General features: G+C 36.8%; 1 protein-coding gene across 2 annotated transcripts; it reads left to right on the plus strand.

Annotated features, from left to right (window-relative positions):
• The first annotated feature begins 22,068 nt into the window (after positions 1–22,068).
• LOC145035807 (bric-a-brac protein) lies at positions 22,069–24,087 on the plus strand. Of its 2 annotated transcripts, XM_078984320.1 has the most exons (3): positions 22,255–22,390; positions 22,704–22,821; positions 22,899–24,087. In XM_078984320.1, the coding sequence occupies exons 2-3, from the start codon at positions 22,749–22,751 to the stop codon at positions 23,921–23,923; spliced, it is 1,098 nt and encodes a 365-aa protein (XP_078840446.1). In that variant the 5' UTR covers positions 22,255–22,390; positions 22,704–22,748; the 3' UTR covers positions 23,924–24,087. The 2 variants fall into 2 exon arrangements, with proteins under 2 accessions (XP_078840450.1, XP_078840446.1); XM_078984324.1 differs by lacking the exon at positions 22,899–24,087 and having other exon boundaries at positions 22,069–22,390.
• Positions 24,088–25,298: the final 1,211 nt, after the last annotated feature.

Raw genomic sequence — 25,298 nt, forward strand, 5'->3', positions numbered from 1 at the left:
AGGGGAATGTCCTATCATCAAACCCCGTTACCTTCGACAGTGCCAAGCGACTGGCACAGCGACTCATTGACCATGGTGTTAAAACCCCTGCAACCACAACAACCCTAGCCATCTCGGAACCTTCCAAACCCGCTGACACCAAGCGGAAGTTCTGGGATGACAAGAAGAGGCAGCGATCTGCCAAGAAGTAGCAAATTGTGGCAGTACATGCCGCGGTAACCCCTGCTGCTACTGCTCCAACGAAGCAGTATGCTGGAAGTTTGCCGAAGTGCAACAAATGCAACTTCCACCACAACGGCCCCTGCCGTGAAATGCAGTGCTCTAACTGCAACAGGAAAGGACACACCGTCCGTTTCTGTAAATTCCCGGCGCAACCGATCACGCAAGTCCCTGGCTCTGGCGCGAGCCCAACTTGCTATGGATGTGGCGAAACAAGCCACTATAAGAGGGACTGCCCCAAAGCGAGAAATGTTGGAGGAGCAGGGAGGGTACTAGCTATAGGCCACGGGGAAGCAGTCGCTGACCCGACAGTGGTGACTGGTACGTTCCTCCTCGATAACTCCTATGCATGCATTCTGTTCGATAGTGGAGCAGAGCGAAGCTTCGTAAACCAAAAATTTGCTCGCATGCTTAAACCACAACCACACGCACTTAAAGACTAATTCACAGTAGAAATGGCTAACGGCAAAACAGAAAACACCAGTAGCATATACTTAGGATGTATCCTAACCCTAGATAACCATTCATTCCCAATCGATCTCATGCCGGTCTCAATAAAAAGCTTCGACGTTATCATCGGCATGGATTGGTTGAGTCTTCATCGCGCCGACATCATGTGCTTCGAGAAAGCAGTCCAACTAAACCTTCTGTCTAACGAAACTCTTATAGTCTACGGCGACAAACCTGGTGCGAGTCTTCGCATTATATCAAGTATTCAAGCACAGAAATATATGCGCAAAGAATACCACACATTCCTTGTTCACGTCGTCGACACGAACCTCGAAACGAAAGAACTCAAGAACATTCCAGTAGTGAGCGACTTTCCCGACATTTTCCCAGAAGAACTACCTGGATTACCTCTGCAACGACAGGTCGAGTTCAGAATCGACTTAGTCCTAGGAGCTACCCAGTAGCCAAGTCGCCCTACCGCTTAGCACCAGCAGAGATGCAGGAATTATCTGGTCAACTTAACGAACTACTCAGCAAGGGCTTCATAAGACCAAGCTTCTCACCCTGGGGAGCACCGGTCTTGTTCGTTAAGAAGAAAGACGGATCATTCCGTATGTGTATCGACTACAAAGAACTCAACAAACTGACGGTCAAAAATCGTTACCCTCTACCTCGCATAGACGATCTATTTGACCAACTGCAAGGGGCGAACTATTTTTCCAAAATTGATCTAAGATCCGGATATCACCAGTTACGAGTGCTCGAGGAGGATGTGCCGAAGACATCCTTCCGAACTCGTTACAGACACTACGAGTTCATGGTGATGCCATTCGGATTGACCAATGCGCCAGCGGTTTTCATGGACCTGATGAACAGAGTATGCCGACCTTACTTGGATCAGTTCGTCATCGTTTTCATTGACGACATCCTGATCTACTCCCGAAGTAAGGAAGAGCATGGCGATCACCTACGACTAGTTTTAGGAACTTTACGAACGGAGAAACTATATGCGAAGTTCTCGAAATGTGAATTTTGGATCCGAAGAGTCGAATTCTTAGGACACGTGGTAAGCGAAGAGGGAATCCACGTGGACCCATCCAAAATTAAAGCCATTGAGAACTGGTCAGCACCCAAGACGCCGACAGAAATTCGTTAATTTCTAGGTCTTGCTGGCTACTATCGCAGATTCATTCAGAACTTCTCCCGAATAGCGAAACCTCTTACAACCCTGACCCAGAAAGGCGTGGCCTTTGACTGGGAAGAGAAACAAGAGAGAGCGTTCCAAATGCTCAAACGAGCCTTGTGCACCGCGCCAATACTATCTCTCCCCGAAGGGATAGAAGACTTCGTAGTCTATTGCGATGCATCAAACCAAGGGCTCGGGTGTGTTCTGATGCAGCGAGGTAAGGTCATCGCCTACGCCTCCAGACAGTTGAAGACACACGAAGTTAACTATACGACCCACGATCTTGAACGGGGAGCAGTGGTGTTTGCTCTGAAGATCTGGAGACATCACTTGTATGGAACGAAGAGCACCATCTTTACCGACCACAAGAGTTTACAACACATATTCGATCAGAAGGAGCTCAACATGAGACAACGACGGTGGGTCGAGCTACTCAGTGATTACGAATGCGATATTCGTTATCATCCGGGTAAAGCCAACGTAGTAGCAGACGCCCTGAGTCGGAAAGAATATTCTGGTCGCAAGGTCAAGTCATTGTCAATAACCATCCATTCACACTTGTCTAACCAAATTCAGGCAGCCCAACTTGAAGCCATGAAACCTGAAAATGTGACGAGTGAATCCCTTAGAGGAATGGACAAGAATATAGAAGCCAAGGGTGACGGAACCTTATACTTCATGGACCGGATCTGGACACCGAAACACAGTGGTTTCCGAGACTTAGTCATGACCGAGGCGCACAACACTCGGTATTCCGTCCACCCAGGTTCAGATAAGATGTATCTGGATCTTAAAAAGCTATACTGGTGGTCTAATATGAAAGCAGAGATTGCTACCTTCGTAAGTAAATGCCTTACTTGTGCAAAGGTAAAGGTCGAGTACCAGAAGCCCTCTGGTTTATTGCAACAACCAGAGATTCCAGAATGGAAGTGGGAGCGGATCACTATGGATTTCATAACCAAGTTGCCCAAGACAACGGGTGGACTTGATACCATATGGGTCATTGTTGATAGATTGACCAAGTCTGCACACTTCCTGCCTATCAAAGAAACCGACAAGATGGAGAAACTTACGAGAACATACATTAGGGAAATCGAACGGCTACATGGTGTACCGATATCCATTATCTCCGATCGAGATAGTAGGTTCACCTCAAGATTCTGGCAATCACTGCAACATTCCCTAGGAACAAGGCTGGACATGAGCACAGCCTACCATCCATAGACTGACGAACAGAGTGAGAGGACGATCCAGACTTTAGAAGATATGTTGCGTGCTTGTGTAATTGACTTTGGAAAAGCGTGGGATACTCATTTACCCCTCGTCGAATTTTCCTACAACAACAGTTATCACACGAGCATAAAGGCAGCACCATTTGAAGCTCTCTGCGGCCGAAAGTGCAAATCCCCTCTGTGCTGGGCTGAGGTGGGTGATACCCAATTAGCTAGGGGGCAATCTACCGACAATACTCTCACTGGTCCGGAAATCATTCGGAAAACGACAGAGAAGATCGTTCAGATTCGTGAATGATTGAAAGCCTCTAGAGACCGACAAAAGACCTACGCTGACAAACGAAGAAAACCTTTGGAATTTCAGGTGGGAGACCGAGTCCTTCTCAAAGTCTCACCCTGGAAGGGCTTGATACGCTTCGGTAAGCGTGGGAAGCTTAATCCTAGGTACATAGGGCCTTTCGAGATTCTCGCAAGAGTCAGCCCCGTAGCTTACAAACTTGATCTACCCGACACCCTTCGTAATGTACATTCTACATTCCACGTATCTAACTTGAAAAAGTGTCTGTCCGACGAGACTCTCGTAATCTCACTCGACGAGATCGAGATCAACGAGAGCCTCAACTTCGTGGAAGAACCTGTAGAGATCATGGACCGTGAGGTCAAGCAGACGAAGCAAAGCCGTATCCCTATCGTGAAGGTTCACTGGAACGCCAAGCGAGGACCGAAATTCACTTGGGAACGCGAGGATCAGATGAAACTGAAATATCCTCATCTTTTCGCTTAGTTATTTGTAACTTCTTATTTGCTTAAATTCTAATTTAGGAACGAAATTCCTTCTAACGGGGGGATGATGTGACAACCCGAAATTTCCAATTGTACGAACATTATCTAGTCAATAGAAGCTAGTCCAGTTTCTGTAATTTTCAGACTTGTCCGAACAAGTTTGTGTACATTAGGGTTTACATTTCTGGACATATCAGGAGAGTGGATGCTCCTGTAATTGTGAAACTTGAACATTGTAAGTTTCATAATGTTATAGTCCGACTTCCAGAATAAACATATTTTCTATCAAAATATTCCAGGACTATAAATAGATTTCTGAATTTAATTAATTCATTATTCACAATTCCAACTAGAGAAAAGCCAATTCTCTCTGACGGATCTTCGGGTTTTCATCCCGGATTGTGAGTCTACTTTCCTAAATGCATTTTAATACTTGTTATATGCTTTATAACATCAATTATATGTCTAAACTGCAAGATCCGAGAGTTTACCGCCCAAGAACGTTCTTGGGGAGTAAACTCCAAAACGGAGCCTAAAGGCTTCCTAGTCCCGATTCCTTGTTAGACAACTTGTTTAGGGGTTAGTGTATAAACATTTGGGACTAAAAAGCAACCAAGAAACACAAGTTATAGGAGTTTACGGCCAAGGAACTTCTTGGGCCGTAAACCCCTTTTTAAGGGTCAAAAAATGCCCTAACTCACCCCCTTAAGCCTAAGGACTTTACCCTCTAATGCTTGTGCTTATTTTGGACTCCAAAACACTTCAAGATCTTAGGATTTTAGGAGTTTATGGCCAAGGAAATATCTTGGGCCGTAAACCCCTTTTTCTTGTGTTAAAGATGCCACAAACACCCCTAAGGCTTAAGACAATTTACCTTGAACACATGGGACTTGAATGGAGAACAAAAGACAACATAATCACTCCTTAAAAGGAGTTTATGGCCAAGGAACATATCTTGGGCCGTAAACTCCAAGTAATGACACAAATGTGTGCATCTTGTCCCCATTAGCCTTAGATAAAAGCATGGAAGCTATCCTACACATGCAAGGGCCTCAAATGAATTTAAAACAACACCCCATAGGAGTTTACAGCCGTAAACTCTAGGGGATATGGTCCTTTGTCCGTAAACTCCCCAAAGGAGCATTCCAAGGCCTTAAACTACTTCAAGTATTATTCCAACAAGGCTAGGCTCATTCTAGGACCAAGATAAGACCTCAAAACACCCAAAACCTCCATGTGAGGAGTTCACGGCCGTAAACCCATGGGTTCATGGCCGTAAACTCCAATGGGTAGGGTTTGTTGGGTGGTGAACTCATATACAAGGCCATTTGTGCTTTAAACCCCTTTTGCCTTGTCCCGTATCAACTTAGATGCAACCATTAGGACCTATAACACTTATATAAAGTGTATACATGTTCCTAAGTGTCTTAACTTACTTTGTTAAGTTATTATTTGGCTAATTAGTTATATATATGCTTATTATATGATAACTAGGCTCGAACGTGTGAACAAGTCTCCGTTTTCCACTTAGCACGGTACCCGATACATCAATTCAATCTACTCACCACAAGTGAGTTTATACCCATTTAATCAACCTTTGAAATACTTTTAAATGTTTTAAATACTTTACGGGGGGAATACAAGTCAAATACTTATAGTTATTACATCAATCACATGTGATTGCATTAATCACATGTGATTAATAACTAGAAAACCAATGATTTTATCACTATTCAACTGTTTATCAAACTGTTTCACTTCAAATGTTTTACAAACTCTTTTTACTTATCAAATGCTTTTATTAAACTTTGTTTTACTTCTTATAAATTGCATGTCCATATATGTGTATATATATATATATATATATATATATATATATATATATATATATATAAGTAATGTTTAGAGGGCTTAGGAAGGCCATCCGCCCTATTTCCTTTTCGCGCACTGAGATGTGGTCTGGTGGGATTTCGGGTGACCATCCGAGGGTCGTTTCCATATTAGTTATATATCATATATACATGTATAGACATAAAAGGCACTTCCATATTCATATTTATCAGTACATCAATAGTTAGTTACCATCGGGGTAACACAATACATATACAATGATGCTAGAAACAATACATATACAATGATACTAGAAACAATACATATACAACTATACTAGAAACAATACATATACAATGATGCTAGAAACAATACATATACAACTATACTAGAAACAATACATATACAATGATGCTAGAAACAATACATATACAACTATACTAGAAACAAGACATATACAATGGTGCTAGAAACAATACATATACAATGATGCTAGAAACAATACATATACAACTATACTAGAACGAGAAACAGTACATATACATGAATACTTTATTATTGTGATTTAAATCGGAGCATGACTTAACTGTCATGGCTCGAGTTGTAGCCATAATTCTCTTGAAGGGAGAGCGTGATTTTGCGTATAGATCTATACTGGATTGACAATCCTACACCTTGCTGCTAGCTACAGCCGGATCTGCAGGTCTGCAGGTGCCAAACGTCATTCCGTTATTACGACCATTCTTTTGTCGTTGTTACTAGTCGATAGTATGGTGCAATTTATCACATAATGCCTTAATATAAATCCGGTTTAAGGTAGTTAGTACAACAATAGTTCTTATAATACAAGGCTACAGTACTACAATAATTTACCCATTACATATTTTAAGTGATAACCTCACTTAAACATTTATGTACAAACTATATTTTGTTAAATGATAGTTACACTTGGGAAATTACACACTTTTACATCAAACGAGCATACAAAACAGTTAAGCCTAGGTAGAAGGCTACTTTAATAGAAAATATAGGTTTTCTAAGAGATTCAAACTTTTACAAACAATTGCAAACCTTTACATACATTTTACAAACTTATACTTGATACATGTTCAAACATTTTTGAATGACAAATACCGACACTAAAATACTTATGAACTCACCAGCTTAATGCTGATAAACTCTTTCAAAATAACTTGTATTCTCAGGTCATCAGTAGACAGGTACCGAGGCCAGCTTTTGAGAAGATGGAGCGCATTCGAGACTCATCTTATTATTTTGATATACGTTATTTTTGGTGTCTATACTGTACAGAACACGCTTGTATTAAAATTATATATTTAATGCAATGGATGATGTTGTTTGCTTATTTACATTTACTGTGTTGTGATACTTACATGACGTCCTCCGCCCCAGAACATTTCCACCGTTCTTGGTTTTGGGGTGTGACAGATGATAATAATGTGTTCTAATCATCAAATATTAAGCTTTCCACATTGAATTTAGCATCTAATATTATATTAGATGGGAATTGGGTATCTCAATATAAAAGATTTTAAGTGGACTTTAAACCCATCCCTATAGTCGCCTTGTGCACAAGATCTCTTGCTAACCCTTTGGTTAAATGATCGGCTAAATTCATTTGAGTTCTTACAAACTCCACAGATATCACACCAGTCATGATGAGCTCACGAATCATGCTATGTCTAACACCTAAATGTCTATACTTTCCATTGTACACTTGACTATATGCCTTAGCCAAGGTTACAGCACTATCACATCGGATAGAAATGGTAGATATCAGTTTGGGCCATAATGGAATTTCATAAATCAAATTCCTTAGCCATTCAGCTTCTTTACCAACAGCAGATAATGCAACAAACTCAGATTTCATGGTTGAGTTAGTAATACAAGTCTGTTTCTTAGTTGCCCAAGAAATAACACCTCCTCCAAGAAAAAACACCCAACCAATTATAGAGGAGTGATCCTATAAGTTGTTAATCCAGCTGGCATCAAAATAACCTTCCAAAACAAAAGGATATCCACTATAAGTTAAACCATAATTTGTGGTCCCTTTCAAATACTTGAATACTCTATTCACAACTTGCCAATGATGTGAACTAGGATTACTAGTATATCTACTAAGCCTTCCAACAACATATGCTATATCAGGCCTAGTACTAATCATGGCATACATGTGACAACCGTCAAATTCTGGCCAATTCAAAGTCAAATAAAGTCAACAGGTCAAACCGGTCAACTCAGCTAACCCTTGCGTTTTAGGGCTTACGTTATGTAATTACTAAACAACTCCCTATTCTAATGAGAGATCATAAATCAAAAAGTGCGAACATCTAGATCTCCTTAACCTAAAACTGTGGTACGTGGCGAGCCAAACCGATAAAACAATGTTGCATACTCATCGGGAGTGTGTAAGATCCTAAAACAAGGCTTAACAGGGTTTACAAACCTTGCATTCCGAAGCCGGACACTCACAAATGCCACACATGAAACCTCTCTCAATCGTTTTCACTCTATCTCTTCTTATCAAGAATCTCTCCCAAATCTCTCTAAGAAAGTCAAATCTCTCCCAAATCTCTCTAAGAATGTCAAATCTCTCCCAAATATCTCTTTGTATGAGAAATCTCTCCTAGTATGTGAAATCTCTCCCAAATATCTCTTTGTATGAGAAATCTCTCCAAGTATGTGAAATCTCTCCCAAATATCTCTTTGTATAGAAATCTCTCCAAGTATGTGAAATCTCTCCCAAATCTCTCTCAAAGGTTTCCATAACTTTTTGAAGTCATTTGGGTCATTCCGACCCTTAACCGGGTCAAAAACGGCTTAAAATGGGGTAAAAACAAATAAAATAGGCTTAAGGACCCGAAACCCTCTTATAAGAGGCGAAACCTCTTAAAACTGAACCTTCTAAGAACCGAAACCAGGAGGACCGAAACTAGGAGACCCGAACCCGAAGGTCCTCTCAGGGCCGAACCTCGCCCAGGAGGAACCGAACCCGAAAGGTCCTCTCAGGGTCGAACCTCGCCCAGGAGGAACCGAACTCGAGCCCTCGCCTTCGCCTCTCAACTCTGATTCGCTTCCTTCGCTTCCTCGCCTCCTCTCGGTTCTACCCCTCTCTCTTCTCGGTTCTAGCATCAGAAGACCGAACCTCGGCCAGATTTCGGAATTTTGTCACTTTTAGCCAATTTTTTATATTTTTAACATTTTAAGCCCATTTTTAATTATTTTAACGCGGGATTTTCACCCAAAATTATATTTTAACATAATAAACCCTAAATATTCACAATTTAATCATATTTTCATAGAAATCTTTATTTAAATAATAAAAGCTAGTGGGTAAAGTACAAAGAGGTGGAGTGTTGACTTTGCTTTATCTTATGTCACAAGCAACCACCCCCACACCCACTCTATGACCAACCACACCTCCCCACCTTACCTAGGTCACTTCAATGTCCCTTACACTCAATTACCACCCATTCCCACGTTTTTAGAGCTAGAACAAAACATCCTCTCTCCTCATTTCTCTCATTTGCTCTCATTTCACCAAGAATCAGACCCCACTTTTCTCTCAAACTTTTTCTCTCCATTTCAAGTCTCCAAGGCTGATTATCAAGTGTTCTTCCACTCTTGGTAAGTATAATTCATCCTCCTTGTGATTATTGCACTTCATTCTACTCAAATTATTGATTGCTTACTCAAACTCCATAACTATGATGTTAGATTCTCAAAAATCTTCAAGGCATCTCCAAGTGTTCTTGAGTTAAACACTTCCATTCTTCTACAATCATCTAATGAAATCACTTAAGGTGAGTTCATACCCCTACATTTTAATGTTTTCTCAAGTTTTTAAGGGGGGAATACAAGTTAAAACACCAAGAATATAACTAAACTTTTCTAACAGCCTTCATCAGAAAAGTTCAACTCCATTCACGGACTGTTTTGGACAACTTAAACATTTTATTTTTCAAAACTGTTTTAGGTGCAAGTATTTCCATTTCTTAGCTTTAAAATGACTACTTGCACATCTCCACACGATTTTTCTACAATTTATGGTGATTTTTACAAAACATCCTATCTTTTCAAACACAAATCCGGACCAGTCTGTGAATATGAGTATATTAATACAAGTTAAAGGCTTCCAAAAGTCATGATAAAAATTATGAGTAAACTAGACTCATTTTAGGAACTCTCAGAATTTACGGATCTAGTTTTCGACTTCGTATGATTTTTCTATGATTTTTCTATGATTTTTCTAAAACAGTGCAGAAAGGTTAAGAATTAGTTAACAGCTTCTAACTATCAAAACACTTTGTAACATGTTGAGCAAAGTGTTAAATCTTTGATAACTTCATATATTACATGTATTTCTTGTTATGATATATTTATATAATAGGAAATTACTTACTGAATTTATAAGAATCCTCTATCATATTCATTAGTACAAAACAAAGCAAGTTAATCATAGCTATATCGTACTATACATTTGACTTACATAGGATGGGATTCTTAAACACCACAAAGAAACATACTAAACTATAATAGGTATAGTTAGGGTAGATATACATTTCAAGCATTTTAATAAACTATAATAGGCATAGTTTATGATCATTTACATAACACACTCGTATAAAAAGAAAGGGTACAAATACAAAGTGTCGGGTTTATATACAAAAGGGGGTACAAATACAAAGTACCGGATTTTCTATACAAAAAGGGGTACAAATACAAAGTGTCGGGTTTATATACAAAAAGGGGTACAAATACAAAGTACCGGGTTTTTATACAAAAAGGGGTACAAATATAAAGTGTCGGGTTTATATACAAAAAGGGGTACAAATACAAAGTACTGGGTTTTTATACAAAAAGGGGTACAAATACAAAGTACCGGGTTTATACAAAAAGGGGTACAAATACAAAGTGCCAGTTTTTATAACAAAAAGGGTACCGATACAAAGTACCAGGTTCACTTAAAATAGTTATTATGATATTAAAACTATATTTCATCTAGAATTGTTAGACTTCAACTATAATTGCTGAGCGTATATGCTTGAGTCATAAAAGAATTTAGTCTTGATTGGCTTAGAATTGGTGGTGCCCGCCTCATCTCCTGTTCCTTGTTTGGTTGTGGACCTAGGACAGACCCACTATATTCAACGTTTTATCTTACTTAAATTTTATATAACTTATATACGTTGGACGATTATAGGGGAACTCTACGGGTCATTTTAGGGTTCATTAATGCATCATATAGGAATATTTCTATTCACACTTAACTAAGAAAATATTGGATTTTCTGGAAATCAAACTATATCGATTTTACAAGGAAAACGGTTTCTACTTCAAACAAAACTCTTATAAACTCACCAACTTAATTGTTGACACTTTTCAAAACTACTTGTATTCTTAGGAAATCAGTGAAACAGGAAAAACTTCAGCGCCTTGAGGATGGGACGTTAAACCGTCAACGATTTACTTTTGTCATCATAACGTAATTGATTTTGAAACATGTAAACATATACTTTGGTGTAACCTTTTCAATTATATTTATGATGGTTGCATTTACTTTGAGCACTATTTTACACGTTGTTGTGATACTGTACATGAAGTCCTCCACCCCCGGACGTTTCCGCCATCCTTGGTTTGGGGCTGTGACAATACATTAGACAACCAATAGCCCTTGAGTATTCAAGTTGACACGTTGGAGATCCTTTATTAGGTAGAAGCTTAAGACTAGGATCTATAGGAGTGTTAACAAGAGAACAATTCTCAAAGTTAAACTTTTTCAATATCTTCTCAATGTAATGAGATTGAGAAATTGAAATCCCATTGTTTCCTTGTTTAATTCTTATACCAAGAATTACCTCAGCCTCCCCCAGGTCCTTCATTTCAAAACTAGATGATAAGAAAGTCTTGGTTTTATCAACTTCTTGTAAATCAGTACCAAAAATCAACATATCATCAACATATAGACAAATCATAACTCCTTTACCAGAAGTATCAAATTTGCTATATACACACTTGTCAGCTTGGTTTAATGCAAAACCATTAGACAAGACAATATCATCAAATTTTTGATGCCATTGTTTTGGTGCTTGTTTCAAACCATATAATGATTTCTTCAACTTGCACACTTTGTGTTCATTTCCAGGCATCACAAACCCTTCAGGTTGTTTCATGTATATTTCCTCATCCAAGTCACCATTCAAGAATGCAGTTTTCACATCCATTTGTTGAATCACAAGATTATGTATAGCTGCAAGAGCTAATAATAATCTAATAGTGGAAATTCTGGCAACATGAGCATATGTATCAAAGAAATCAATGCCTTCCTTTTGTCTAAAGCCTTGGATAACCAATCTAGCTTTATACTTATCTATTATGCCATCCACCTTCATTTTCCTTTTGAGGGTCCATTTACATCCTAATGCCTTGCAACCAGGAGGTAAATTCGACAATACCCAAGTATTGTTATGTTTGATAGAATCAATCTCATCCTACAATGCTTCTTTCCAGAAATGAACATCCCTAGAAACCATAGCTTCACTAAAAGTCTTTGGATCCTCCTCAATATTAAAACAATATTGATGTTGAGATATAGTCTCATTCCTTGTTCCTTCAACTAAATAAAGTTGAAAATCAGATCCAAAAGACTTAGCCTTTCTAACTCTTGTGCTTTTCCTAGGTTCAGGTACAGAACTTGCACCACCAGAAACATCTACAACTTGATTAGTACTCTTTCTAGAAGATTAATAAATCATGTCCCTTGGTCTAGGAATATTTGTAAATCTTTCTTCATCAAAGACAACATTTCTTGACTCTATCACCGTATTTACAGACACAGAATCATTAGATTTTAAAACATAGAATCTATATGCTTTGGAATGCTCAACATATCCAATAAATATGCAATCTACAAGTCTCTCACCTAATGTTCGGTGAGCCTTACAACCACTCTACAACCCTAAACTTTGAGATAACTCAAATTTGGTACCTTTTTACACCAAAGTTCATAAAGAGTATTCTTACTCCTTTTATTTGGAGTTCTATTCAAGTTGTAACATGCAGTTAACATTGCCTCACCCCAAAACCCTTCACTTAATCTGTCACACCCCAAAATCGGAACGGCGGAAACGTTCGGGGGTGGAGGACTACATGTTAAGTATCACGAGATATGTATATGGTAAGCAAGTAATGAACAACCATTTCATTTAGAAAGAAAGTGTTTACAATGTGTGTGTTCACAAAACATAGAAGTCATAAACAAATAACAGAACAAGACTTGAAGCTGTAATGCTCCATCTATCGAATCCCCAACACGAGCACCTGTCTAATAGTCTCCTGAGAATACAAGTTATTTAAAAGAGTTGATCAGCAACTAAGCTGGTGAGTTCATAAGATTTTAGTGATGTCAGTAAGCTGTAGAGCGTTGTGGAAAATGTATATGTAAAAGTGATGTACGCTGTATGTTCTGTTTAGAAAAGTTCGCATGTTCCTCTAGAAAATCATATATTTCCTACTTGAATGAAAGTGGAGTAAAATGACACTACAAGCCTTTATATGGGTACTAAGTGGGTACAAATTATATATACTCAGAGTAAACAAACAATCGATTGTGCGTATCTGCCCCAAGCTCACAACCCAATGGGGAACAAAAGGTAAGGCGGATAGCACACATTCCATTGGTTGTTAGATCGTTGTCATATATAACCCTGGTGTATTCACTTGTTACTCGTGGAGTTATTTGTAATGGTTCCTTTATATCTAATCAAAAGTTCTTTAAGAAAACCTATATTTCTTATAGTAAAATAATGACTACGGTGACTACTTCTATAATAGTTTGTTTATACTGCTATATATAATCTGATATCGGGTAGAAATTTAATTGAGTGAATCTGCCCTACGCCCACAATCCAACGGGAACACGAAGTAAGGCGGAAAACACACCGTTAACTATCTATTGGTTATTAGTTTTATATATAAACATCGTGTATAAACTAAGGTGTTATAGAGTTACTCACCTAAAGTCTCTAAAACTGTATTGGCTTAATAAAATGGATTAAGCCCTTATCTGGGAAATCTCTAGTTTTGTATACCAAAAGTACTGACTTTGAAAAGTAAGTTTTGTACTAGAAAAGCTGGGCGTTGACTCTGTGTCCTATAACCTGATCCATACCTGGTACCCTTATGATGATTTAATGGATACTAAGCATAAATATATATAGATTCGAGTAGATAATAGATTGAGTGACCTCATTCCAAGCCCACATCCAACGGAAACAGGAAGTGAAGCGAAGAGCACACATCCTATTAGTTTTCGGAATCTATTAGTATATATGTATCCTATAGTGTATACATTAAGGAATCATAAAGCTAGCATTATGATCCTAACCTTTAATCATAGCCTTCTACCAAGGCATCTTCTGATCTGTGTTAAACCCGACTGCTCCTTTGTCAAATGTAAAAGTATATTCTCCCTAGCTAGTTTATAACTATCTTGACTAGAAAATAGATAAACCTTCAAGTGGTACTGACACTTTATGAAACTAATGGGAAAAGTGAGTACACAGATGTTGTGTATAATGACATGCGGATGTACTATTAACCTAAAAACATATTTGTTTTATTACGGTCATAATGTGAAAGCTAGAACCCCTACTAAATGCTCTCAATGTAAAGAGATTTAGGGAACCAAACGCGACCCCAACAATTTCTTGCAAGCTGTGTAATTCACATTAAAGTTATATGATCATGTATACCTAATATAACTATCACTAATGCGTTAGTAATTCATTGATATAGTTAGATCCTGTTTGTGTGTTCTCATGCTATAGCAACTTAACCTGTTTGTTATGTTCTGTTCTAGTACTGTTTGATTCTCTTCACTGTTTGTTCTGTTATGGTATTTTTTGATTCTCTTCACTGTTTGTTCTATTATGGTACTGTTTCTTTGTGTGCTTCATTGTACTAGAAGTAATGAATAGCATTCTCCTAAACTATACCTATAATAGTTTACTAATGTTCTACCTGGACTGTTACTGAAAAGACTCATTTATCTACTAAGTTATGCTTATACTTTAAAAACAGAGTTTTGTATAACTATAAAGTAACATAACTTTAAAAGAGTTTTGAAATGTTTTGACAACTTATAAATAACATAAGTAACATTTTAAAAGATGTTTAAAACAAACATTTACGCAATTATCATTGTGTTTAACCTGTATTCGCCCCCCCCCCCCCTAAAACAGTTAAAATAGTTAAAAGATTCATTACGGGGTATGAACTCACCTGATGTGGGTGATTCAAACAGGTATGTGTGTATGGATGAGAAGTTCCGCGAATGAAGTCCCGAGACACAATAAGTCCTAAATGATATATAATGACACATATTGGCATGAATATAGTGTTTATAACAACTATATGAAAGGAAACACCTTCTGGGACTAGGAAAGACCTTGACCAAGTGTTAGAATCACATGTGATTCAACAAAGGAAGGTAAAATGGCACTCACATGAGTTTACTACCATGGGTTTACGGCCCAAGGGAGTTTACGATCGTAAACTCATGGTTACTCATGTGTAAGTGCAAGTTTGAAGGCTAGGGGATGATTTAGGGACCTTAGCTCTACCCTAGGATGAGGAAGACCACTTTCTTTGGAGTTTTTGAGGTTTTTACGGCGCTAATGAGTTTACAACCGTAAAATCATGGCCATTTCGACGTAATTTGATTGGCATTTCGAGTTTCACTTTCCATTAACTCGTAAAAAATGGCTTGGACTTTTTCCAAAAAACTTCCGTAAGGCTGACTATCTCCTACAATTGGATCTTCGGAAGCCGCCATCCATGCCTCCGCTAACTTTTCTTCTTCTTATTTTGTCCGTGGGACCCTTTCTTGGGTGGTAGTGGGTCAGGCCGGTTTTTTTCCTTTTTTCTTTTCTGGTTGAGGTGGTGGTGAAAGTTGCGTTTCCGCAACAAAATCCGATGAAAGTGGTGGTTGTGCGCTTGGTGGTTGTAGTTGTGACGATTGTTTTCGGAGTTGTTGTAGTTGTTGGAATTGTTGAAATTATTGGTATTGTTGTTGCATTTGTTGATGTTGGAAAGACGGAAAAGGTTGATATTGTTGTTGGAAAAGTGGTGTTTGTTGGATAGGGGAACCGGTTTGAAGTAGATTGATAAAACCGCCTTGAGGTGACTCCATAGTCGGGAATTGGCGAGGTGTTGTATCTAACGCAAAAGCATTATCGGGTTTGCGATTTCTATAGTTTGGAGGGGTGTTTTGGTTGGGATCCATGGTTTTTGGTTGTGAAGATGTAGTATGTAAATTATGTATAAAGATAGAAAAGAATGGTGTAAAAAATAAGGAGTAAAAGTGTTATATTTATATAGGTAAATAAATTGTTTATAATTGATTTTTTTTTTAACAAACTAGCCGTTTAACGGCTAGTGTAACGTTCAAATCGCTTCCTTCAATCCAATTGGTTGTGCGCTTCCGTTGTCCCAAATACGATTGAGAACGAACACGAGCCACCATGAAACAATGGGGTAATGTGCACGCCCGTTGTTCGTGGCCAACTCAACCACGAACATTCTCGTTGCATGTATACCGTATGGCCTATTATCTATATATAATAGAAGCGTAATACTATAATAAGGTCACTTTATGCTTAGTACTTTTATTATATTATTAGAAATTAAATAAATTTGCGGTAACTAATTAGGGTTCTAGTGGGTATTCAAGATGGAGTTGCGCGACCCCGCCAATGAAAAAACTAAATGGGGTAAAATTCGCCTTCGTCCCGAAAACATTTTAAAAATACCCCTTATTTGGGAAGAGTGTCAATACGGGTTTTTAACACCTTTAAGCTTAGTGAGAAAAAAAAAAAAAAAAAAAAAAAATTCTATTGTGGATGTTCTAAGCTAATAAATAGGGTTTTCTAGTACTTGGATAAAGTGAGATGGAGCTGCGCAACAGAATATGAATGTAGGTTTTTGTCGTCAATCAACATAACATTTTTTTCATATTCGTTTGTTAATTCATTAACATCATATGCATGCTCTTCGTAAGCAACTTGCCCATAAGCATCATATACAAGTCCATTGTATGCAACTTATTGTTGGAACTAATGTGCAAAGAACAAATAAATAATTCTATCGTTTTCCATATGCATGTGCAATGGCGGAGCGAGGGTCAAAACTAAAGGGTATCCCAAACCGATGGGTTCGGTTTCTTGGTTTTTCAAACTCGGTTTCGGTTTAAACCCAAATCCATTCGGAAGTATAATTGGTTGAGAATTAAGAAGCTTATGTTGCTTATATAACAATTGTATATGAGTTATGCTTCATTTATGACCGATGTGGGAAAATTTTAGAATTTTAAAAAACAAATTGAAAAAATGATAAACAAAAATAAGTAAACCAATGTAAGCGCGCCAAGATTCAAAATTGGAACCTCGAATTTAAAAGTTTAGCACTTTACCACTTACACAACTTAATATTTGTGTTTAATTTTCACAATATCATAATATAATAGGTATAATCTGTATAAAGCTATATAAAAAGAACTAAGAAATAAATGAAAAAAAAATGTTTGAAAGAAGATTTGAACTTCTAACCTCCAATTGCATTCCCAAACACCTTAACCATAACCAAGTACAATTTGAGTTATTATCATGCTAAATATATTAATATTATGTAAAAATACACTACATAAAACGAAATTTTTCTAAAAAATTTACACTAGCGATTTTTTTTTTCAGGGGTATCCCAGGATACCCCGGGATCTATTATAAATCCGATGTAGTGCATGTGAGTCTATGGGGTTACACACTTAAGTTTTTCATATGTGAACCTATGGAGTCACAAATTTAAACTTAAGAGCATAATAATATTTACCAACTTAAATAAATAAATAAAATAAAAATTATTTGGTATTTATTTATCAAACACGACATAAACAAATAAATAACTTATTTATTAATTAATCGAAGACATATTATTGAATAAATGCTTTATTAATTATGCAATAATAACGTTGCATTTAGAATTTTATTTGTTGATAATGAAAGTTCTTTAAGAAAATGTCGACTTATCATAAAGAAAAGAGCGTTTTAGCGATTAATTGTAGAATAAGAAAAATACTACGCAACCCTATAAGCTCTTAATCCCTAGCAACAATAGCCGCCAACCTCAATACATTCTTCTTGTTCGTCGAACTCAAGGCAGTCCAAGGATACGATGTGTGGTGTTAATGAGTTGGTGGTCTAGCAAGTGTTGTTTCTGTTATGTATAGATCAACTACACTGTTTATTTACCCTTGATAATCAAGTATATTTATTGATGTATAATTTTAAAATCCTTATTGTTTTAATTATTGATCTAAGCTATTCTAATTGGATCCTTAGTTGGGATGAAATTTTAATAAATATAGATTTTTGCTACTGTGCTTGATTTGTAAGTTATTTATACATTAGTCATCAACACTATGTTTCTCACCATGTATAAAGGACTAACTATAATATGTAATAAGTTACAAACTTGGTTACTTATTGCATCGAACAATAATTTTGTAGCATCCCAGATTGAAGTATAAATTATCTTTCCTTAATCTTTCTTCAATGTGTCAATTTTGTCCTTATATTGTGAAAGGTGGCGAGTCGGTACGTAGTGCGTAAGCATGAGTATGCACAGCATACTCATGCACTAAGCAGGAACACGGAGGCAACCTAGTACGCTGGGTGTACTAGACTCAGTTTGCAAACCCTAATGATTCTAAGGTCCCCATTTAAGGAACATGATGGCCTCATTTCTAGCCACCTTTATCAGCCTCCAACCTTTCCTAAACCCTAAATATCGAGTGTGTGCTTGTGGGTGTGATTTTGCAAGCTTAAAGTGATTCTTGGCTCTTATAGTTAAATAAGGAAGTTAGAAGAAGAAGAAGAAGAAGAAGGTGCCATCCAACTTAGAGATCTTAGAGATCCAGAAACCACCAATCTTTATGCATCATTTTCAGGTATAAAGCTTATATCTTGACTATTATTCTTCAAGATCTTTCTAATGTTAAGTTTATGAGTTTAAGTCTACAAAGTTTGGATCTTTTTCGAGTTAAGACTCTTCAGAAGAGTTTAGGCTGTCCTTTTATGCATTTTGGGCTTCTAGATCAATAAAAATGGTTGCTTGATCCTTCCTTTGACTCCATGCATGAATAAAGTACCTTGGAATGGAAGAAATGTTATTCTAGCCTCTCTTAGCCATGCAAAGGTTTAAAGTCCACGATTTTATGGCTTAAGAGACCTTGATTAGCTCAGATTTATAGTTAGAGTGTTTGTCTTAGCGGATTAAGACCAAAGAAAGAAGAGATGGGAGTTTGAGGAGTACGTTGTGCGTACTCCCAGCTACACGCAACGTAGGCCTGAAATCCCCCGTTGCATGATTAGTTAGCGGTGCGCCTAACGTAGGGAGGTGTACGCCCAACATACTTGTTGGGTGTTGACTTTGGTTGACTTTTGTTGACCTTTGTTGATTTTGACTTTTAGTTCAAATCTTAGGGTTTGGACCTATGGAGGGACAATATGGTCCTTTTGCCCTTAGTGGGCTTAGTTGTCGACTTGGACTTGTGAGGTAGTAATGATCCTTAATTATTAATCAAGGGTAATTTATTTGGTTGAATAGGCGGAGTCTAGATCCTACATTTCAGGTGCTAGGTTTTCGTGTCATCAGTATTACGTAAGTCTCCTCACTTACTCTTACCTGTGTGGTAGGATAACTATAATACTATGGCCAGCTGGGTCTAGCTATTATTTTATGTTATGTGCTGATATGATAATCGTTTATTTGGGGTTGCTGTTAACCAACCGGGGGTTGAAGATAACCTCCTGAGCATGCTGTTAGCTCACCGGGACTGCTGATAGTCATAGGGTTACAAATATCCCAAAGTTGTTTATTTATGTTAAGTTATATGTTGTATCTTGGGGAACTCACTAAGCTTTGTGCTTACAGTTGTTGATTTATATGTGACAGGTACTTTGCCGGACTGTGGAAAGGAGATGAACAGATTATATACATGCACTGGGAATTTACCATTGGGACATGATCTTTTATGTACTCTGATAATTATGATACTTGTGGTTTTGGAATGACTTGTAATTGAGATTTGATTGAGATACTATGTTTTTTTGGAAGTTTAAAAAATAAAAATTTTGGTCTAAAATTTGAGGTGTTTCAAATTTTTTTGTCGGAGTGAGAGTAGTTGATTGATAGGTAAATAGTCGATTAACACTCGATAAACATAATTTATAAGAAACAACTACATTGTATTCAAAGGCATACTTGTAATAGCACTAACAAAATGTTGGACATTATTGTTATTATTTATTTGCATAACAACATGCGATCTAGAACATTGGAAAGACAAAACGAATCTGCTTAATCTATAATCTTGACTTGGAAGGCACCAAGCTAACCAACACAACACATGATAGTTGCTATTATATGTTAAATCCACACGATAATATGTATAATTTGGCACCATATACTGAATAAACATTGTTGATTCGCTCCATCTACAATCTACAATCGTCGATCCATTACAAACATGGACTCTGGAAAACTAATTTTATTAACTCATTTGAAAAACTAAACAATGTATTAAAATACAAATTAATAGTAAAACCATAAACTCATATTGAAAAAAAACACTTGAATTCATCTTTGACATATGAATCCAGAATGAATGTATGTTTGGTATACACAATATGTCAGTCTAAAATGTACCTTCAGTTCGAGATGTCATATATGAGATCATTATATGTCTCGTATAAACGATTTTTTACTATTTGACACATAATTGATTAGTTTGAAATAATACTTTTTGGATTTGATGATCTTCTTGCAATCTGAGAAAAAAAAGTTGGTCTTTTCGAAAGAATCCCATATTTTTAATGGTTATTTTTTTGAATATCATTGATTTTTTGCAAGGGTTTTATTTCTAGAAAATCAAATAATAACAACTTATCCAATTGAATTATAATTTATGAACGACTCTAAAACTATGAGTGTGTTTGACAAAAGTGGATGTTAGCTGGGAACTGGTAGCGAGTAGCAGTTAGCTGGAAGCGGGTAGCGGATAGCTGGTAATTGGAAGCTATATGTTCTATTTTTTATGTGAGTGTTCAGCAAAAGTAGATGGAAACTTTTGAAATATGTAAAATTACATAAAAGAACAAATGTTTAAAATAAATAAATATATAAATATATTTTTAAAGACAGTTATGAAAACTGATTTCAAAAGCCTAAATTTTTATAAAAAAACAAAAACAAAGAAAGAAGGGGTAAAGTCAAATAGTCTTCTTCACAATCTACATATCGTGGCTAGGAATATGGTATAAGAAATTCTCGACATCTCATAGAAAAAGAATATAAACAAACAAAAGGCTTTTTAGAATTTAATTTTTTATCATAGATAATCATAATTACTAAAAAAAAATTTGGTTCTTTTACAAACTTGAGGTCGATAAATCCGCGAGTCTAGAAATTCATTTCGGACAATTGAACCTTCTCAAACTATTTCTTTTTAAGAACCAAAAATACTTGTGCCAAAATAACAGATGCTAAGAATAACAAAAGGCCTTGTACACGTAATGGATCTTGAAGTACTATTTTATGCATCTCCCTGACCAAATCCGTCCACATTAGGATTACTTGTCAATGGTTGCTCAAATTTGATAGATTCGACTTCTGAAACAAGAAGTTATGGCCCCGCGGGGATAATATCACCCACTTGACGTCCATCCGATGCATCCGCTATGGTTATTTCGTATCCCCCATTTTCTTTTCGTAGGATTTTGCTTACTATACCGGATGTTGTAGCATTATAAACTGTATTGTTACTCTTGCTCCCGTCAGGATAAATCTGGCCCATTCCCCTGTTTCCACTTACGTATATAGGATATTTTAAGAAGTGAATGTTTTTCTTAGCAGCGGGGTACATGGAAAGAATATGAAATTAGTAGCGTTTTGTTAAACGCTACATGAAGTAGCTATTAAATTTGATGCGTTTTATTTAAACTAAAAGCTAAACGTTCGTATTGTCAAACAAAATTTTTTGTTTAAACTAGAACTTTTGTTAAAAGCTAGAAGCTAGAACTCACAGCCGTTTTGTGCCAACTGAATAACTAGCTGCAAATTGATAAAACAATTATATTTCATAAAATTAGTTTAAATATATAAAATAACATACATAGTAATAAACTCATTGAAACATTATTCTAAATTATTTTTAACCTAATAACAAATTAACAATCCATCAAAAACACCTTAATATTAGAAATAGATTCATATCTTAAAATTCCCATTTCATCTCTAATAAAGTGGAGTCCAAATCCTTGAAAAACCCCTTTCATAAGCAAGAACACCCTTCTTGCGCGACACGGCGGCATTGGGTCTAAAAATGGTGTTTTGGTCGTATCCACCGACACGTAAGCAATTAGCTAGTAGCGCCATCGTCTTCGCCACCGGCGCGACACTCTTCGCTGCCGGTGCTTACCTGTCATTCGTTAATATAGCCCCTCAGCAAGCTCGGGCCAAAGCTCGCTCCGATTACGTCAAATCCCGCCTCCGCAAGCTTCTCCAAGACGATTGATTCTAACTTTACGCCATCGTCATCAGTTCATCAAATTAGGTATTTTCATACAATCTTATACCTCCTACTTCTTCTTCTCCTTTAATCAATACCCAATATTCTTACGTATCCCACTGTTTCATTCCAATTTGGGAGTTTATGCTAGGGTTTTACTTTCTGGTATGAATTTGTGTTTGTTCATCGCCGATTGTACCAAATCATAGCGATTACTTCGATAGTTTGTATCATTATCTGAGAAATATCGAAAGGAACACTTAATTTCCATTAGAAAAATATTTCAGGGTATCATCTATCTACTCTAATTTTATAGAAGTCGATACGAATCAAGAACTTAACCTTTCTCTTATTGCAGGTAGCATTTGTATCAAAAAGTGTAATCTTATTACTTATAGTAGCCATGCTTTATTGTCTGAGATCATCACGAGCCACTACATCTGAAAACATTCATCCTCATCAACTACCATTACAGGGTATGCTTAAAAACCTTATATATTTTTCTCTTCGAATTAAAATTTCACAATCTAACATATTTTACAAAATCCAACAGATATAACTTCCAGATCAGGTTCTCAATCATCCCCAACCCTAACCAACGAGTACACATCAGCATTACAAACAAGCTCCTACAGTGAAATACGCATTTTCCTTGACATAGAAACCGACCAATCCACACACGACCAACTTCTTGCCCAATACCTTCGCCCAAACGGCGAATATGTTGAAGAAATCTTAATTCTTCAACATGAGGAGCCCGGTTATGACAGTTTCATAACCGGGCTCCTCTGGTCATTCTTTGACCACAGCGAAAACAAGGCCCGTATGTGTCTTGACTTAAGTCAAGCCATCAGACGGGCCCGCTCGCTAATAACCCCATTACAAGACCTCCTCTTAGTTCTCCCGCTCGATTCCGATTCCGACTCTCTCTCCTCCCCTCAACGCACGCGCGCCTTCGACCTCCTTCTCAAATACGAACAATTAGAGAACCCGTTTCCCGACCCCGGGTCCCGCAACGTGCGCGGCATGCGCCATTGCTTTGCGGACCTCAAAAATCAGCTCCAAAGTCAAATCAACAAGTCAAACTCGCGTATCCGGTTCCTCCACCGGGCCGCCATGAGTTTTGCGGTTTGTTTAATCTTGACGACTGTCGGTGTTGTGGTGGCGGGAGTGGTGGTTGCGAGCCATGCGTTGGTGGCTCTTGGTGTTGCTACTTTGATTCCGGTGTGTGTTCCTTCTAAAATGGAGAAGAAAGAGCAATATAGATTAGCACAATTGGATGCTGCTCAAAGGGGGGCTTATGTTCTTCATGAAGATATAATAACAATTGAAAGACTTGTGAATCATTTGTATTCGGATATTGAGGTTAATAAAAGGTTTATAAAGAGTGGGTTGTGGAGGGGGAAGGATATGCATTCGATTTTGGAGGTGTCAAGGCAGATAAAAAGGAGTAATGTGTCTTTTCAGAAGCAACTTACGGATCTTGATGAACATTTGTGTCTTAGTTTTGCTGCTATAAATCGTGCTAGATCTCACCTTATTCAAGCGATTAATGTTCGTAGAGATGATAGTTTGTAGACAGAGTTAGTGGAAATTGATTCATTGATTGCGAACACTTTGGGTTTTTTTTTTTTTTTTTTTTAATCGGTGGAGGTATTCTTTCTATCGTTTATTTAATTTAAATTAGTGACTTGAAACTTAGAAAATGGTAGCTTTTGAGGAAATATATATTTTTGGGAACTCTTGATTATATTCCATTTAACAATGTTGATTATAGTTATGGTAACATTTGTGAAATTACTTTTAATGTTAAAAGAATGAAATGAACAATGTATTATGGAATAAATATAGAAAAAAAAATGTTATTTTAAGAATTAATCTTATATAAGATAAGGGTATATTGTTAAATTAACTACATATAAACATATTTTATGTCGTTTAAAATATGTACTTTGTGTATTTGAAAAAGAGAACTATGTGAGTAATCAAATTTTCATTTTATTCATTTGTAGCACACAAACATAAAATTTTAATTTCATTGACAAATAATAATGGAGTTACGACATTTGAAAAATCTTGAATGAACCATCTATAATAACAAGATCTTTGACGTTCTCATTTCATAATGGTAATTGTTCTTTATCGTTGATTTTTTCTATTTACAGCTTTACGCCTTCCTTAGACCTTAGTAGCTTAATCATTTAGGCATCTACATTAAATATTTACTCCTATTTGCTCTTTTCACTCGACCAATATAACATTTTTTGTTGTATATAGATGTTTAGAAGTTATTTTTGTTGTATATATATGTTTAGAAGTTGTTGGTAATGGTAGGGTTTTACTTACGGTGATGAATTAGTGGTTAAAGAACTTTGAGATTTTGTATTATTATTTGAAAAATGTCCAAAGGAAGAGTAAATTACACGGATGGTCCCTATGGTTTAGGGTAATTTACGTGTTTGGTCCCTAACTTGTTTTTTTAACTCGGAAGGTCTGTACTATTTGTTTTTGTTACGCTCTTGGTCTCTGTCTTACCTAAAGATACTATTTTTCCCTTGATATTTTAATTTATTTAAGTAAACACACCCAAACCCCATCCCACTCACTTTTCCTTACTTCACCATTTTTTCTTATTTAAATAATAGTCGTTTTAGGTAATACAGGGACCAAGTGCGTAACAAAAACAAACTGTAGGGACCAAGCAAGTAACAAAAACAAACCATAAGGACCTTTCGAGTTAAAAAAATAAGTTAGAGACCAAACATGCAAATTACCCCAAACCATAGGGACCATTCGTGTAATTTACTCCCAAAGGAAACATTTTTTTTTTTGTTTTTTTTTTTTTTACTTTGAGATTTTGTTATTTCATTCTTTTTGTTTTGTTAGACTCCGTCCTCTTGTTAGTTTCTGGGTAGTAGGTTGGTCGCTTTGTATATTTAATTTGCAGTTTGAA

Source organism: Lactuca saligna, chromosome 1 (genome assembly GCF_052625555.1).
Source record: "Lactuca saligna cultivar CGN05327 chromosome 1, ASM5262555v1, whole genome shotgun sequence".
Taxonomy (NCBI): Eukaryota; Viridiplantae; Streptophyta; class Magnoliopsida; order Asterales; family Asteraceae; genus Lactuca; species Lactuca saligna.

Coding starts and splice junctions, on each gene's coding strand:
- LOC145035807 (XM_078984320.1), top strand. CDS start 22,749: ATGCTTTATTGTCTGAGATCATCACGAGCCACTACATCTGAAAACATT. Junction 22,822..22,898: donor TCATCAACTACCATTACAGG/GTATGCTTAAAA, acceptor AAAATCCAACAG/ATATAACTTCCAGATCAGGT.